Source organism: Cervus canadensis, chromosome 26 (assembly GCF_019320065.1).
Source record: "Cervus canadensis isolate Bull #8, Minnesota chromosome 26, ASM1932006v1, whole genome shotgun sequence".
NCBI classification, from domain to species: domain Eukaryota; kingdom Metazoa; phylum Chordata; class Mammalia; order Artiodactyla; family Cervidae; genus Cervus; species Cervus canadensis.
Window position 1 is genome coordinate 34235233 of NC_057411.1, and position 17503 is coordinate 34252735.

The 17503-nt window shown below is 42.4% G+C and overlaps 1 protein-coding gene across 10 annotated transcripts in view; it reads right to left on the reverse strand.

The window, feature by feature from the left end:
• Positions 1 to 16991, reverse strand: part of LIN54 (lin-54 DREAM MuvB core complex component) — a 61831-nt gene extending 44840 nt beyond the window's left edge. The window contains exons 1-2 of one of the 10 annotated variants that reach the window (XM_043447788.1): positions 16848 to 16991; positions 3595 to 3647 (exon numbers count right to left, since the gene is read on the reverse strand). In XM_043447788.1, the coding sequence (XP_043303723.1) occupies positions 3595 to 3615 (21 nt within the window). In that variant the 5' untranslated portion in view covers positions 3616 to 3647; positions 16848 to 16991. Of the gene's footprint in view, positions 1 to 2934; positions 3648 to 14545; positions 15213 to 16094; positions 16247 to 16290; positions 16755 to 16847 lie in introns of those variants that run through there. The other 9 variants (XM_043447780.1, XM_043447782.1, XM_043447789.1 and 6 more) reach the window with 9 other exon arrangements.
• Between the last annotated feature and the right edge of the window lie 512 nt (positions 16992 to 17503).

The following is a 17503-nucleotide window of genomic DNA, read 5'->3' on the forward strand; positions in this document are numbered from 1 at the left end:
CCCTGAAAGTACTATTATTGGAAATAATAACTCAAAATGAACAAACATGACCAACTTAAATTACAAAATATACTAGAAGCTGCAACTGATCACAGAACCAAGTAAATATCAGCTTTGTGCTTTAACTATAAATTAAACTTAAAAACATATTTTCTTACATCTAGAATAAATTACTTCCTTACACTCAGAACACAGTACTGACAAAACAAAAATGTACAGGAAATACAAACCACCTTTAAAAAAAACAAACCAAAGAGATCCACAACTATATATTAAAAAATATCCAGACTGCAAAACTCTGACATACCCGAATAAATCCATAATTGTACTTTACAAAACTGATGCAATTTGAGAGACATAAAGGGAAAATATTTCCCAAGTGTATTTACAGGCCTAGAACTCTAAAATAAGTTAAATAGGTTGCCTACTGACTTAGTATTAAGAATCTCAAGAGGCAGAGGTACTGATATTTTTGGAAATCTGTATCTTGCAAAAAAATAATCTTAGCTACAGTTTGGGAACTTAAAGTATTTCCCCATTTTTAACTGATTTTCACAATCATACAACTATACAAATACTTACCAACCAGGAAAAAAATGTAAACACTACTACCAAAAGCTCATTAATTACTCAAATGAACAATCTCAACTTGCACGTATGGTTTTGTTTCTTTAATGGAGCATAGCTGAAAATAAGGATTTCCAGTTCTGTTAAGGAACCTTGCTTTTTGTATCATGAGTTAAACTACCCTAGGAGAAACTTACTTTTATTAAATAAAACAGAGTATAAAGGATCATTTTTAAACAAATGTATCTAATTAACAGATTAACACAAAAATGAATCAGAAAAGGAAATTTACAAATAAGACTGCCAAATATGTGATCAAATAATACATGCAGGTAATTTGGGGCACTGTGTTGGGAACTAATAAGGAGTTATGTTGTTCAAGACTGCTAGTTATTTATTATCCATACATACTATGCAGAAGAATCACAGGAAAGGGTTTATGTATCTGTAATTAAGTGTAACTATCTCTGTTACTGCCTCTGGTTTCAACTGTCACCTCTTTCCTTCATTTTTCAAGATGGGTCTCCTTCCACCCTTTCCTGTTGTCCACACCCTACCTAACAGCTTCAATCTGATTAAATTTAAGACAATGCTGAGGACCATCTGGGAAAAAAAATGAGATGATCATACACACTATGTAATACTAAACCAAATACCCTGGTGCCTAAAATGGATACAGATAGGCATGTAGCTTTTTGTTTGTTTTTTTCTGAGCCTCAGAGTTTTAGAGGCTACTCATGAGTTGAAAAGATTTGAGTTGCCTAAAAATAACTGACCAAGAAGAACAATATTCTAAATGGGGTTTCTTTTGTTTTTAAATAGAAGTTCTTTTTAAATAAATAGAATCAAATGTTATAAAAGTAATAACAATAAGAGAAGTTATAAATATTAGACCCCAGTTTTTGTTTTTATTGTTGGTACTTGGGGGATTATAGACGAAACTAGTGGATACAAGTAAACTGGTCTTACAAACAGCATGCATACATTGCTCTATTAAATGGGGGAAAAAAACCCAAAAATGACATTCTGATTTACATTATCAGTATCTTATAAACATGGCTATGATCCACATCCCCAAAGCCAGATAAACTCGGGTAAACCAGTAAAAACAAGTTTCACAATTGATTTTTAAAAGGACAAGTTGAGGACAAGGTGCCTGATGGTGACAGGATATCTCATTCAAGAGATACTCATCAAAAGTAGTAAAAGGAAATCAGAGATAAATGAGAGACAATTGTGAATGAGAAAGCAAAGAACATTAAATGTTTAACAGTGGCAAAAGGGACATGGGCAAATTATATATAAAGTCTGAGAAATCGTATGAAGTTCTTAAATGAAAAGCCCACGAAAAATAAGATTCTATTTTGCCAACATAATAACATTTTTTCTAGTATCAGCTGAGAGTGGATAATTCCCCAAATCTTTCTCCCTTCCTTTTATGCATTCTTTAGTTCTCATGCCTTCTCCTTTTTTCTAAAAGCCAACTCTTTAAAACAGGAAATGCATTTGTTCCCTGGTCTTAATTGGATCATTGTATTTCTAAGCATGGTGTTGACCTAAAAAGGCCTATCTGGACACGAAAAATGGGGAACCACTTAACATATATTCTAATAACCTTCTAGCTTGGGTTTCTATTCACACTTAACAATGGGTACCATTTTGAAAGATCTTCAGTGTTTTGAGACCCATACCAAGTACTGATCTTACGTGTTTCATCATGATCAAATAGCCATCTTACAGCTAAAGTCAAAAACTCAGAGAAAATAAGTAGCCTATCCAAAGTTCCACAGCACCATCGGTCCCGCAGAAAAGTGACTGAAGTCCAGCTGGTCCAATTCTAAACCTTCCATCACAGGGCACTGTCTTTCTACACTGCAAATATGAGTGATGCAGGGGACAGTAAATTCCAAAGAGGCACATACTGGCTGGTTTGCATTACTGCTGGCTCGAACGGTTTCTCAGAGCAGCAACTTCTCCTAGACTTTGGCCATCTGTTAGCTGAAAATATCATGTCTGAATGATTTTTTGACAGCCCAGCACCAACTCTGCCATCTTTACACCAGCAGAACATCCTTGGACTCAAACTACGACTGAGAATGAAATGTGTTTCAAAATGAGTAAAAAGCTATAAATACACTACACATTGGAATTTAACCACAATTAAGTTCTAAGTTCTCTGGTAGAAATTTTCAAAAGCATTAGACATGTCAAAGACTTTACAAAAAAAAGAACCACACAATTACTAAAAGCAACATTCAAAAAGATTCAGTAACAACTATGCATTTAATCACCCTACACATACAACTACGAATCAATTTAATATTTAACATGCATTTTCATTAAGAAGCCCCCTCTTTTTTTTTTTACCTGTACTGTTTTTAACTGTTGGGTCTGTAACACAGAGGGCTGAGTTGTAGTATTAAGCAGTTGACTTCCTGGGGTCAATGCTGAGACACCAATGACAGGTTTCACCTCTGGCCTCCCTCCAATGGTAACTACTTTAATTTGCTGCGGTGGTAACTTAGCATCTCCTGACTGGGCCTGAGTTGTAACTTTCTGAGCCTGGGGTTGGCTATGGGGTAGTGCTAAAACAATTGGTGAACCAGACTTGCCCAAAGTTGTTAAAATTAACTTCTGTCCATCTGGTTTAAGGGTCTGATTGCCAAGTTTAAGATCAGATGTCTGTGATACTTTGTTTAAAATAATCTGATTGGCTGATATAGTCACAGGAGTCTGAGCACCAAGTTTTTGAAGGCCACTTGGAAAAGCTGGTTTCACTGTGGTGTTAGAATCTGCTTTAGTGATTGTGGTGTTCACTGCAACTTGGTTAGTGTGGTTACTGTACACTGTGATTGGTTCCGTGGAAATGGGCGTGGCTGTAGAGTCACCAGTAGAATTTATGTTGACAATTTCTTCCAGTTCTGTCTCCATGGGAATTGGGGATGAAACAATAACAGCCTCAATACTATCATCATCCACTAAAGTTATACCAGTGTCCATTATCTCCTCTGGAAGCAAACTATTCACCTCAGCTGGCACCACCTCCATGATCGTTCTCCTTCGAGAAAGTTGATCAGGTGCTGCAATAAAAGTTGAAAGATGAATAAATTACTATGTTTCAAAACAGATATAAGAGAAGAAAAAAAAATCAGCCAAGAAAAAATGCAAATGACAAAACAAAAATTTCTGCTGATGTATAAGCTGAGTGAGGGATATTCCTGATGCATATTTGTGTTAAACCATTTCAACAAATACTCAACCTTCAAGAATCTGAAATACAAGTCCTATGGGACACAAAACTAGAAGCAAACATTCTCATTTACCATATCTCAATCCAAAAGTATACTGCATTCAGGCAATACATAATTACAGGAAAATCCTTTCCAATTCCTGCTCATAAATAAAACCTTTTAATATTTGACATGTCTGACCATCTTATTTCTTCCCAGTTCTGGGTTTTTCTTCCCTACTAACAAGACTTGAAAACTTCTGATTTGCACAAGCAAATAAAGATTTAAATAAAAACAGATATTAGAAAATACAGTTGAACCTCCAGTGAAAGAGGTTCTAAAATGAGGTTACTATATCATTTACAAAAATCCATTAAGTACTCAAATTGATGTTAAAGAAGCTTCCAGAGTAAGCCACCTCAGCAACTGCAGGTCAAATGGGTTATAGGTCCCCAGTTTGATCCATCAGCTTCATATTAAAGAAATTTTTATTTGGAAAGAAGATTCTCAACTCCTCCTCAGCTATTTAGAATGCCAAAAAGGGAACCAGTTAAGAGGTATACAACCAGTTCCCACAAAGGAAAAAAAAGATGGTAATGATAATAATAAAGTAGATCACAAACAAATCAGAACTGTGATGCTTTCAGTCAAAGGTCATGAAAACTTCCAATAAAAGAGTCAGTACCATTATCTTCACGTATTAAAGAGTATCTCATATTTATGACTGACTACATATCTTATTTGGACTTCCCTGCTGGCTCAGCAGTAAAGAATCCTTCTGCAATGCAGTAGACGTGGGTTTGATCTCTGCATCAGGAAGATTCCCTGGAGAAGGAAATGGCTACCCACTCCAGTATTCTTGCCTGGGAAATCCCATGGACAGAGGAGCATGGCAGGCTACAGTCCACAGGGTCACGAAGAGTCGTACACAACTTGGTGACTAAACCACCACCACCAAACAAGCTATTTGCCCAGAGTACATCAAAGATTCATAGCAACCTAATCAGTAATTCTTTCTTTTCCCTTTTTTAAAAAAATATAAAAATGTAATACCCATTCCAAGATTAAAAGTTAACAGACTTAAGTGGCAAATTATAATTGAGTAGCACTAATAAAAACTAATACTGCCAAAATTAATCATCATTACTGAGCATTTACTACCTACCAGTGATGGCATAATTTAACCTATCCTGATAACAACTCCAAGATGCATCATTTTACAGATGAGGAAACTTAGAAAGGTTAAACTCTATGCCCAAGGTCACATAGCTTGTAAATGACAGAGCCAGAACTCAAACTCAGGATATGTTTTATGATACCAAAGTTCATAATTTTAATCACACAATTTACTGCCTTAAAAAATAAGTCTACTCCTTTACAGCCAACCCTCTACCCCAAATTCCTACCCTACACAACCACCGGTCTATTCTACAACTTCACTAAATTAGTGCTGCCTTTTTGCCCACTTTAGAACTTCACACAGATGGAATCATATATTATGTGAACCCATGGTATAAACGATGAGCCTCTCCCCTCAACATGCTTTTTGAGATTTATCTTTATTCTTACACTAATTAGTAGCTCAGTTCCTTTTTATTGCTGAGTAATATTCCATTGGATGAATCTACCATGATTTGTTTATCCATTCATCTGTGGATGGACATTTTGATTGTTTCTTGTTTGGGACTATCATGAATAATATTGCTAAAAATCAGTCAAGGCTTTTGTGGATAGATATTTAATTACCTAGATGTGGACCATAAGGTAAATTTAACTTGGGGCTTCCCTTATGGCTCCGTGGTAAGGAACCCGCCTGCCAATGCAGAAGTGGGTTCGATCCTGGGGTCAGAAAGATCCCCTGGAGAAGGAAATGGCAACCCACTTCAGTGTTCTTGCCTAGGAACCGAGGAGCGTGGTGGGCTGTCACAGTCCATGGGGTTGCAAAAATCAAGACACAACTTAGTGAGTAAACAACAACAATTTTAAACTTTGAATGAAATATGCCAGACTACTTCCCAACTTAGCTGTATCATTTTGTACACCGACCAGCAATGCATGGGATTTCCAGCTGCTCTACGTCCTCACCAACAACTGGTTTTGTCAGTCTTTTTAACTGCAGCCATTCTAGTGGGTGTGAAGTGATAGCTCATCGTGGTTTTAATTTGCCATTTCCAGATGACTAAATATGTTGAGCACCTTTTCATATGAATATTACCTATTTGTATATCTTCTTTTTTAAAGTACCTGTGTGTTAAGTCTTTTGCCAATTAAAAAAAAAAAGATTGGGGTTTTTAATCTTCTTATTGAGTTGGGTGAGTTCCTTATGCATATTGCCACATCATCAGTTGCAGTAACTTATAGCTTAGAGGAAATCAATAGGGTTTGGGGATCCCAAAGTATGAGCACTTCTCTAGATTCGGCTCTTCCTGGTCAGTAGAGTCCCCCTCCCGCACTTACAGAACAGGGAATTCATGGAACAGGATTGCTGAAACATCAATACCAACTACACCCACTCCCCCTCCCCCACCCCCACACACAGTGGCACATCAGCTTCCTATTCCCACTGCAAACCTTGTCCAAGCCCTATCAGCTGTTTCTCAACATTCCACCCCACAAAGAACGAGGAGGAGGATGACTTGGGTGTCACTATCCAATGCAGCCATTAAGTTTGACTCTCTTCTCCCTGAAGCTCCCCCAGCAGGGTCAGACCCTAAGTCAAGGTGTTGGAGGAGGAGAGGCCACGCCACAGAGGGAGACGGTGGCCTGGCGGTGCGTTTACTTTCAGTTTCACGCACTCATACTTGCAGCTCAACTGAAAAACTCCTAATGTTTTCCATCCACCCAAACCCTCATTTCTGAGCTCCTCCTCTTGGCGTGGGGGACTCCTTGACTCAGCAGCTACACCCCGCTGCCTTTCGGCGAGGGCCACACAGTGGAGTGTGCAGCAACCAAAGCAAGCACCATCCAGGCCACCCCTCAGCTCAGCCCCGAAAGCTTCCAGGAGGCGGGACACGAAGGGCGCCTACTCCTCCTGCCCCACCACCCTCGCCCGCCACGTGGTCACCCTACCAGAGCCAGTCTTTCCATATCCCCCAGCCCAGCCCTCAAGGCACTCATCCTTCCTCTTTTGAGAAGCCACGTCTCTGTCAGCACGCCATTCTTATGGCTTAAAACTGTCAAGAACTGGGAGGCAGTCGAGATTCTAGACGCTCCTTGCAAGCTAACAAAGTTGCCTGTCACTGTTCCGTGGAGACTGGCAGACGACACGGCAGTCCTAGGACAGAGACAGGGGACTTATCACACCCAGCAGGGCAAGGAATGGGAGCACCGTGTGTGTCCTGGCTCCTTGCTGCCCCCACGTCCCACGCGGCAGACGTGGGGAGGCGCCCAGGTGTACGCTGCACAGGCAGTGGGTTCACACTGAGGAACCCTGAGCCTAAGGAACCTGAATCGTTTATAAGGGGCTGAAACACACCTGCCCTTTGTCCAACGGAAGATATTATCTTTATGACACTGGACGTACAAGCAAATCTGCCCTCTGCTATGACAGGAGTCACTAACTCGATCACCCAAGGCTTTATGCTATACAAACATCCTGGAGAAAGCTGTTTAAAAGGCCTATCACTGCCTCGCTTGTAACAAGTACAAAACTACAAAGACCCACGGGGAGCTGTCTCCTAACAGTGTACCTCCCTACTTATTTGTTTTAGCAACGTGTTTTGTTCTTCGAGTGTTTAGGTCTTGTATATATTTTGGTAAATTTATCCCTAAGTGTTTTGTGTTTTTTGATGTATTGTAAATGGCCTTATTTTCCAACTGGTTGGTTGTTGCTAGTATATAGGAATTCAACTGACTATTTTACATTGTCCATGTATCTTACAACCTAGCTAAACTCACTAAATCTTGTGTAGAGTCCACAGGATTTTTAGAAAAATAATTCATATTATTTGAGAATAACAATTCTCGGTATTATTACTTATAATAATAACCTGTAGTTCTTCCTTTCCACTCTGCACGTCTTTTGTTTCTTTTCTTGCCTTACCATACAGGCTAGGACCTCCAGTAAAATGTTGAATAAAAGTGGTAAGAGCAGACATCTTTACCTTGTTTCCAATCTTAATCTTAGCTGCAGGTTTTTCATAAATTCCCTCTGTTGGGTTGAGGAAGGCAACTTATAGTGCCAGTGTGTAGTTGTTTCTTTTTTCAAATGGATACCTAATCATGTTTTTTTTTTCTGCAACTAGTGAGATAAACATATGGCTTTTTCTCCTTTGTGAAAGTCACTCAGTTGTGTCCGACTCTTTGTGACCCCATGGACTACACAGTCCATGGAATTCTCCAGGCCAGAATACTGGAGTGGGTAGCCTTTCCCTTCTCCAGGGCATCTTCCCAACCCAGGAATCGCACCCAGGTCTCCCACATTGCAGGCGGATTCTTTACCAGCTGAGCCACAAGGGAAGCCCAAGAATACTGGAGAGGGTAGCCTATCCCTTCTCCAGCATATCTTCCCGACCCAGAAATCGAACCAGGGTCTCCTGCACTGCAGGTGGATTCTTTACCAACTAAGCTATCAGGGAAGCCCGTTTTCTCTTTTAGTCTTTGAGTTATATTGATTTTACTAAGTCAATTTTGCACTGCTGAAATAAACCCCACTCAGGAAAATTATATACAATTATATTCTATATATACTGCCAAATTCTGTTGGCTAATACTTTATTAAGTAATTTGTCTATACTTATAAGGGCTCTTGGTCTGTAGTTTTTTTGTAATGGCTCTCTGGGGACAATGCCAGTCTAACAAAATAAGTTGGGACATTGCCCCTTTTCAATTTTCAAGAAGCATCTACATGGAACTGTTACTGTTTGTTAGAATTCACCAGTAAAGCCATCTATTTAACTATAAATTCAATTTCTTAATTAGATGTAGGGTTACTCGGGTTATCTTTCTTTCAAATGACCTTTGATATTTGACAGTTTGTATCTTTTAAGGAATATGTCTATCCCTCTAAGTTGCCAAATTTATTAGCATAAAGTTACATACAATATTATTTCAATGCCTGTAGAGATGGAAACCTCATTTCTTATTTTGGTAGTTTCTGTCTTTTCTCCTTTTTTTCTTCATCAGTCTGATTGGAGATTTTTCAGTTTTATTGATCTTTTCAAGAATCATTTGGCTTCATTGATTTTTCCCAACAGTTTGTTCATTTTTAATTTAATTGACTATTACCTTTATCTCCTTCCTTCTGCTTTGTTTCTTCTAGAAGCTTAAAATGGAATCACAGATCAGGATTTAACAAACCATAACCTACAGATCAAATTAAGACCACAGTCCATTTATGTATTGCTCTCCATCTAAGAATGATTTTTACATTTGTAAATAGTTGGGGGAGGGGCCTACAAAACCTAAAATAGTTGCCATCTGGCCCTTTATAGAAAGTTTGTCAACACTTGGTTTAGATCATTGATTTTAAACCTTTCTTCTTTCCTAAACATTTAGTGTTAAAAATTCCTCCAACACTGCTTTAACTGCATTCTGCTAGTCTCAAATGTTTTTATTATCATTCACTTAAAATCTTTTCTAATATTCTTTGTGATTGCATCTTTTGACACATGGAAAATAAAGAAGTATGCTACTTAATCCCCAAGTATTTGGGGATTTTTCTACCTTTTATTATTGATTTCTAATTTACTCCTATCATTGTCAGAGAATGTAATACTCTACCATTTCCACTGTGTGAGATGACATTTGGAGACTTGTTTGAGGCTCACGTGTGGTCCACCGTGGTGAACAGTGCACGTGCAACCTGAAGAGAACACGTGTTCCGTGGCTGAGAGTAGTGCCCCATGAATGGTCATAACGGCTGAGAGTGCCATGCGGATCTTCCAGTCTTTCTTTTTCCTCTTCTATCCATTACTGAGAAAGACTGTTAAAATTCTCAAATATGACTGTGGATTTGTCTGTTTCTCCTGTGCCTTTTTACTTCTTTATGTATTTCTGTTATTAGGTTGAACATGTCCTCTTCTGACTGGTCCTATTAAAAGAGACCAGGAGCTATAGGGCTAGGAGTCTCCCTTGGAAGTAGGAGTAAAGTTCAAACTTCCAAACAGAAAAGGTCTGATTGGTCTGGCTGGTCTCTAAGTAGCATGGGCTGTGCAGAGTTCTGGAGCCAGCACACCTCACAGGCCACTGAGCAGACTGTAATAACTGCTTTATGATTAGACATCTCTAGCTGTTTCAATCAGGGTCACATGCAGGGCAGGGTGGCCTCCGCTAAGAGAAAACTCTCAGAAGGAGCTTGTGGGCATGGCAGGAAAGGGTTTGGCCATCTAGTGACATGAATCATCACTCTAATTTTATCCCTTAGGAATGGAAGATATGCCCTAGCACATGCAACCTCATCACCCCTGTGTTGAGGACCACTCCAAGAAAAGAGAGACAGGGAGGATCTTTACAAGCCAATAGGACAGAGGAGCTGTAGTTTACCTCATGTGTCTGAAGGGTTACCTCTCAAGGTATGGAAAGAAAAGAATACCAAATATACTATGCATTTTCCAGGCTTCCAATATTTTCTGCTCATAAAACAAAGTTTTTAAAGCTTTAGTTTTTAACTACTTTTTTATTTTTATCAGTATTTACTTAACAAATATGTAATGCTTTCCAACTTTGTGGAGGGAAATTAACCAAAGCCCTTGCCCAGACAGACCTTACATGTCAATAGAAGAGTGGCATGATCACAGCTGTAGTTTGGGAGGATTAACTTCATCTTGGTGTTTTATTGGACTGAAGGCAGGGAAACCAGTTACAAGGCTATTACAGTAATTAGTTCAAGACAGAGATAAACGGAGGGTCTGATTTAGGACATTAAAAGAAATAAATACAACATAAAAACAATGTAAGATAGATATGACAAATGCTCTATGCTTTCACACTTTTTTTTTTTTTGAGACAATTACCAGAGCTGAAGCACTGTTCTTTTTCTTAGTTACAGGTGGAGGACAACCTGGTAAACAATTATTTTCATTCTTGCACATAATAATATAAAGTGGTGATCTATCACTATATTATAGATGATAACTTGTCAGATGTTGGGACAGAAACATCTGGATGTTTAAGAAATACACTTAAAAAAAAAAAAAAAGAAATACACTTTTGTACCTAGAGCTTACCACCAGCACTAACTGGTTAACTATACTACTTGGATTTTAGCTTTCATTTGTAAGGTCTAGCATCAGCAACTCAAAAATTAGGTACAGAATTACATTTCTCAAACTAAACTGGGAGCGGTGGACCGTAAGACACGAGTCTTGAAGAAATGCTGGAAAGTTTGTATTTTCATTTCAGTAATATATTTTTTAAAAAAGTATATTCTGGATTACCACCATCAGTGGTACCAGAATCAGAGTGGGCTAAAGAAAAAGGTATATAAGGATCTTAAAAGATAAATGATATATTTAAGCCATGTGGAAGTCAAACCACCTAACCGGTGATTTAAGGAGGAAAATTCTGTGACACTCAAACTTAGAAAAATAGTGTAGGAGTTGAGTTATCATATGATACACAGCATGGGGCTTCCCAGGTGGCTCAGTGGTAAAGAATCTGCCTGCCAATGCAGGAGATGCGGTTCGATCGGGGGTCAGGAAGACCCCTTGGACTAGAACCTGACAACCCTCTGTGTATTCTTGCCTGAAGAATTCCATGGACAGAGAAGCTGGCGAACTACAGTCCATGGGGTCCCAAAGAGTGACACGACTGAGTGACTGAGCCCGCACGCCCACACACAGCATATAGAAATCTCCACGTCTAGTTAAGGCAGACAATGGTATATTGACTACGCAAGCAAAGTTTCCATTTCATCAAAACATCATTCATTACCCTAAATTTTACTGGCTCTACAGTTTTGTTTATATTTCATTTATACTTCCCTAAAAGCAATAAGCATAAGGCATTTATATACATCTAAAAATCAAGTATTTTAATACAGTGAAACTATTTAGGTCCATCCTGACAATACACAATATTTTTTCCCTTTAAAGGGGGACTGTATATCATTCATGCTTTAAGACTAACATGGAGGAAAAAACATAGAGATTCAAATCAGAAAGATGTGCTTCCAAATCCTGACTCTCCTCATTGCTTATCATGCAGCCCTAAGCACTAACCTCTCTAAGCCCCAGTTTACTAGCAGTTACTTGTGAAGACAGTTATGTGGTATGCTAAAGCGCAAATGAAAATTCTTCTCTTCTTTCTCTATCTAAATTAGCTTCTCCTGATTTCTCTATTTTGTTTAATTTTTATAATTTTGGGGTGTGCACAAATGGCATGTGGGATCTCAGTTCACTGACGAGAGACTGAACTGGGGCCCTGGGCAGTGACAGCTTGGAGTCCCAACCACTGGACCACCAGGGAATCCCCTCCCCATAGAATTTTTAATCCGTCAAATATCATGCAGATTACACCTTCACAATACCTCCTCCCCACTGCAACCAAGAGTTTTTAAATCTCCGACTACCATAGTTTTTACCTTTATCTTCTCCTATCTCTTACCTGCGACACATCCCACAGAAAAAGCCACAGGACTTATCTCACCCGAGTGCACCTCTGAGGCTGTCACTCTTCTACTCTAACACTTTCTGTAACCCTCACGGCCTTCTGCATCAAGGCCCTACCCAACCTATCCTTCCAATGTTACCTCCACCAATTCCAAAAGGGAAAGTTTCCTGGAGGAGGGAATGGCAGACTACCCCAGTATTCGTGCCATGAGAACCCCATGAACAGTCTGCAAAGGCCAAGATACTGAGGCGTCTCCAAGCCCTAGCACAGTACGTGACACACAGTAGATACCCAACAGTAACATTCAGAAAAAAAAAGTAGTGGGAATCTGCAATGCTCCGCTTCACCAAAAAAGGCACCCGACTAACTCCACCCGCATAACTCTTCACTGCTTTCTAACACACCTATAACTATTAATAGGCAACTCTTTCAAAAATCATCTAAAAACTGGTCTTTAAAGACAATCACAAGGAATCACAAAAGACAATGGCAATGGGTGACTTAAGAAACAAAAAAAGCCAAAGAATAAGTGTGCTTCTTTATTTATTGGGCTTCCCTGGAGGCTCATCTGGTGAAGATTACACCTGCAATGCAGGAGATGTGGGTTCGATCCCTGGGTTGGAAAGATCCCTTGGAGAAGGAAACAGCTACCCACTCCAGTTATCCGGCCTGGAGAATTCCAGGGACTGTATAGTCCATGGGGTTGCAGAGTGGGGGACACGACTGAGCGCCTTGCACTTATTTTTATTTTTAAAATTCTCAGTACTGACTTGGCAGCTGAGTTGGCAGAGACCAAACAACTGCAATGTAAGAGCTATAAGAAATAACAATAACAACAATCAAATTCCTACTGGATAAAACATGAGGAAAAAACTATTTTAAAAACTCATTAACTAAAACCTCTGAGTACCTCTTAGTTATTTCCCCTGAAAAAATACCTTTGGTCTCTTAGTCCTCTAGTGAATAAATGTGGACATACAATGCACAAGCTATACACACACATACACACAAAATATTTCCTCTCTGAATAAAACAAAGAATAAAACTGTATGACATGCTATGACATCATCTCTTTGTAGGAAACTTGGATATGGAAAACCACTGCTAATCATAAACACTACCAGGAGACATTTCTTAAACATTCATCTCTCTGTTCACTCATATACTCAACCTTCAACTGACCCACCCTACCACTACAAAAGCTGGGGGGAAAAAAATCAGAGGGCCCCAAATCAATGTATAAAAATGTGATTCACATGTCACTTTTCAGTAACACTACTGTTGGGGATCTACACCACAATCTAAAACATACATGGATCTTTAGGCAACCTAACCAAACCAGACTGTGGCTGTCAAAAGCTCAATCAGCCCAAATTCTCCAGCTCTTGAAACAAAGGGCTAAAAAGTCCAGTAAGTTAAATAAAACGGAGGTCTCAATTTGTCTTTAACCAACTCAAAATTTGACTCATATCAAGTGTGAGCATCAAGTCATCACAACTTCCTTCTTAACAATGAAGGCAAAACTTGTGAACCAAAATAGGGCTGCCAAAGCTGTATTTCACTTGGATCATAAAATCTACTGTAAAATCTTCCATAAGTTTACTCTCTGAATTCCTGAAATGGATGAGAGGCAGGGGAACACATGGATATCAGATATGACTGACAGTATCTCAATTGTCATCTGCCGATGGCAGGGGCCAAGGAGTCCTCTATAGATAACAGAGCCATCAAAGAAAGAGACAACATTTTCAGTGATTACAGAACTGGTCCACGGGCTCACAAAATGTGAACATCCACACCCCAACAAGTTACAGACTATGATCTAAGACCCAGAGCTTAAATGCCGAATAAAATGCCAACGTTCGGCCTCCCTAAAGAAACGTACAACCCCATAAACTGCTGGACATCATCAAACCAACACCCGCCGGAGTGGATATTTTAAACATTCAATCAGGAAACCAGGATAACTGCTAGCGGTTCCTCTAGGCCTCAGTAGCAGCCTTGGGTATAAGAGCAAACTCGAGTCCTCTTAATACTCAAAAGAATAATGTTGATGTCATGACGAGGCTGCTGATCCTTTGCACTCTGAACTAGCCCTTCCTTGATCCGCCGGGCGATCCTTCGCCCACCCGTCCCCTCCCCACAAATAAAGCGGCCTCGCAACGGAGCAGCCCTCGGGTAGCCCCCGGCTCCTCTACCTCCGGCGGCGGCCGCTTTCTCCTCCCTCCGGCTCCGAGGTGGGGGCTCCAGAAGGTCCCGGGCAATCCCGAGCCCGGGCGGTGCTGCTTCTGCGTGTGCACGGTGGCTCCGGCCAGCCGCTTCCTCCCCTCGTCTGCCGGACCTGGAACGCTACTGGGGAACCCGGGGGCCGCGGACGGAGTCCCGGGTGGCGACGCCGCCGCGGCCGCCGCCTCTGGTATGTCAGGGGCCGGGATTGTATTTCGAAAGATCCGCCATTTTCACCTCGTCATCACCATCACAGCTCAGCAGCTTCCCCGACAGCCCGAGCCCGGGCCGCCGCCGCCGCCGCCAGTAACCTCCCCCTTCCTCCTCCTCCCCTCCCCGGCCCTCCCCTCCGGAGAGGCGCACACCCACATATCCGGGGAAACCTCCCGCCGGCCCCGCCAACCTTCAAATGCTCGGGGAGACTCCACTGCACACAGAGCCCACGCCGAGACCTTTCACCCCGCCACGGAGGGGAAATCGCGCTACCTGCAGAGCCCCCAGACCGGCACACTTTTGTTTTGAAGAGCAAAAGAAAAAAAAAAGAAAAAAAAAAAAAAGCGGAAAGGGGCAGAGGGACCACCAAGAGCTTCCCCTCTTTGCCACTTTCAGGACGGCAACTTGAGAGAAAGATGATGGAATGCCTTTGATGCGCTGTGTCCATCGCAGACACGAAAAACAACAACAGGATCAAGACCTGGAATGTCATTCACCAGCTCTGACACTTTCCTCCACCGCCAGCACCGCTTTTGACAGAATGGGCTGCTTCCCACCGCACTTCAGACCTCTCCGACACATTCGTAAATTTACAGGCATTGATTCTTATGCAGATACTGTGGTCAAGACGTCTAAGTTTTCAAAATAAAAGTTCCGAACTGTTTCCTCTTAACTTCCTCTGATCCCTTCTGTCCATAAACACTGTGACTTCCAGTTCGTCTGTCATTGGTTTAAGACGTCAAAGAGCAACTAGGTTTAAAATGTACGGATCCTACTCATGAGTGAACAATATCTAAAATACAGAAAATATAACTCGGAGTTAAAAATTTTTTTTTGCCAAACGTTTTTAGAATCTAAGTCATCAAATTAAAAAAAAAATCTGCCGCTGAAATTTTTGATACAGTGAAAATAAGCAGCGTGCTTTAGAAAAGACCCTAGAATTACCTACTCAGCATTACCAGCATCTCTCACCATGTAGTTTAATAAATAACTAAAAGAGAAAATAGGCATGTTTTAATCATCAAAGAAATAACAAGAAAACACAAGCTGCGTGGCTTCTGAAAGGAATAAAATTTTTCTAAAAAACTAAATTGGCTACCTTTGCTAATTTCAGATTTGATAACCACCCATTTTTTAAAAGGTGAATTCTGTGCCCAGCATTCAACTACAGCATAAGCTCTAAAAGATCTGTCTGAAATGAGCAAACTGAATTTCCAGGTTTCGAACAGAGCCACTCTACTGTCTTTTTTTAGAAGTTAGTTTAAGAAGAGAAGGGTAGAAGCTGAAGAAGGCATTTCATTTCCTTACCTGGCTTGAATGACAACTCCATAGAAAAGTCGATAGCTTCAGGCTTAAACAAGTGCTATCATCACCCAGCCCAGTCGCCGTTTTCTATAAGCAGCCGGCTAGACGCTGAGAGTATCCAGCCTTCCCAATTTTTTCATCTGTAAACTTTACTTCCCCACCGCCAGCCCCGGCCACCCGCACTCCGCTTGGTGCTTACCGTTGCTTGGCCAAGCTAAGTGCTGGCCCGCTCCCTACCCCGTGCACCTCGGGAACATTATGACATTTGGCCGGTGGGCTTCGCGAGGAAAACGGACAGACCCGAAGAAGACACTACAAAGGGGCACAGGAAGGACGGGGCGACGGGCAGCAGGGAAAAGGAGGGGCTGGTACAAAATGACACAGCAGCCAAACCGGTTCCCAGAAACCCGGGGCCGACACGGCGGCTCCTCGGGCCGCGTAGCGTGCGTGTCAACAGCCGCGGGAGCCTTTCCTCCGGATCGCCGGGAAGGGCGGGCTGCCGGCCGAGAGCCGGCCCAGCCGGGTGACAGCCGCCCTCTCGAGTGCCGGCGGGAAGGGGCAGAGCCCGGAGGATCCTCCCGCCTCCTGCGGCCCGGGGGATGGGGCGCGGCGGCCCCCAAGACTGCAGGTTCCCGCTCTCCGCCACTAGCCCTCTAGCCCGGGCTCCCGGAGGGGGCGGTCCGGGGCCCCCGCCCGCGCGTCCCCTTTCCCGCCCGCCTGCCCAGGGGCCCCCCACCCCGGGGGGCTGACACTCACCAAAGCCGGCGGCGGCGCCGCCGCCTCCTTCTCACGCCGCGCTCCCTGGGCTCCCAGCAGCCGCGGCGGCGGCGGCGCCTCCGAGACACAGACCCGGGTTTGTTCAAAATCACGCGCCCAGCGCCATTCCACCGCCGCATCCCATAATACGCTGGGCCCTCCCCTCCCGCGCGCCCCTCTCGGCCCGCCCCTCCGCTCGGCCCGCCCCGCCTCCCCGGCCGGCTTCCTTCCCGCCCCTTCCGCGGCGCCTGGCCCCGCCCCTTGGCAACCCTACCCGGCGTCATCCCGCAAGGCGCCGCGAGTGCGCTCCGGCTCCACGTGACGCCGAGTGGGCGCTCTGTCAAAGCTTTCGCACGGAATGTTCCATCCGGCTGAACCCGGGGGGGGCGGGGGGGGCGCGCGGGGGAGGTGTGTGTGGGGCGCGGGATCGCGCCTGCGGTTGAAGGGACTGCCTCATCGTCCAGCTTTCCTTGTTTGGAAGTCTGTGCAGTAGGTGCGATTTCCAGCGTCTTGCCGCTGTTTGATGTGCTTACGTGGGAAAGTGATTGGTCGTCACATAATGCCAAATCTCTTAGTTTCTGAGGCGCTGGTTTTGCAGGGGTCACTAAAAAGCCCCTGGAACAGCACGCAGAGTTAAACTTATTTTGAAAGGGACT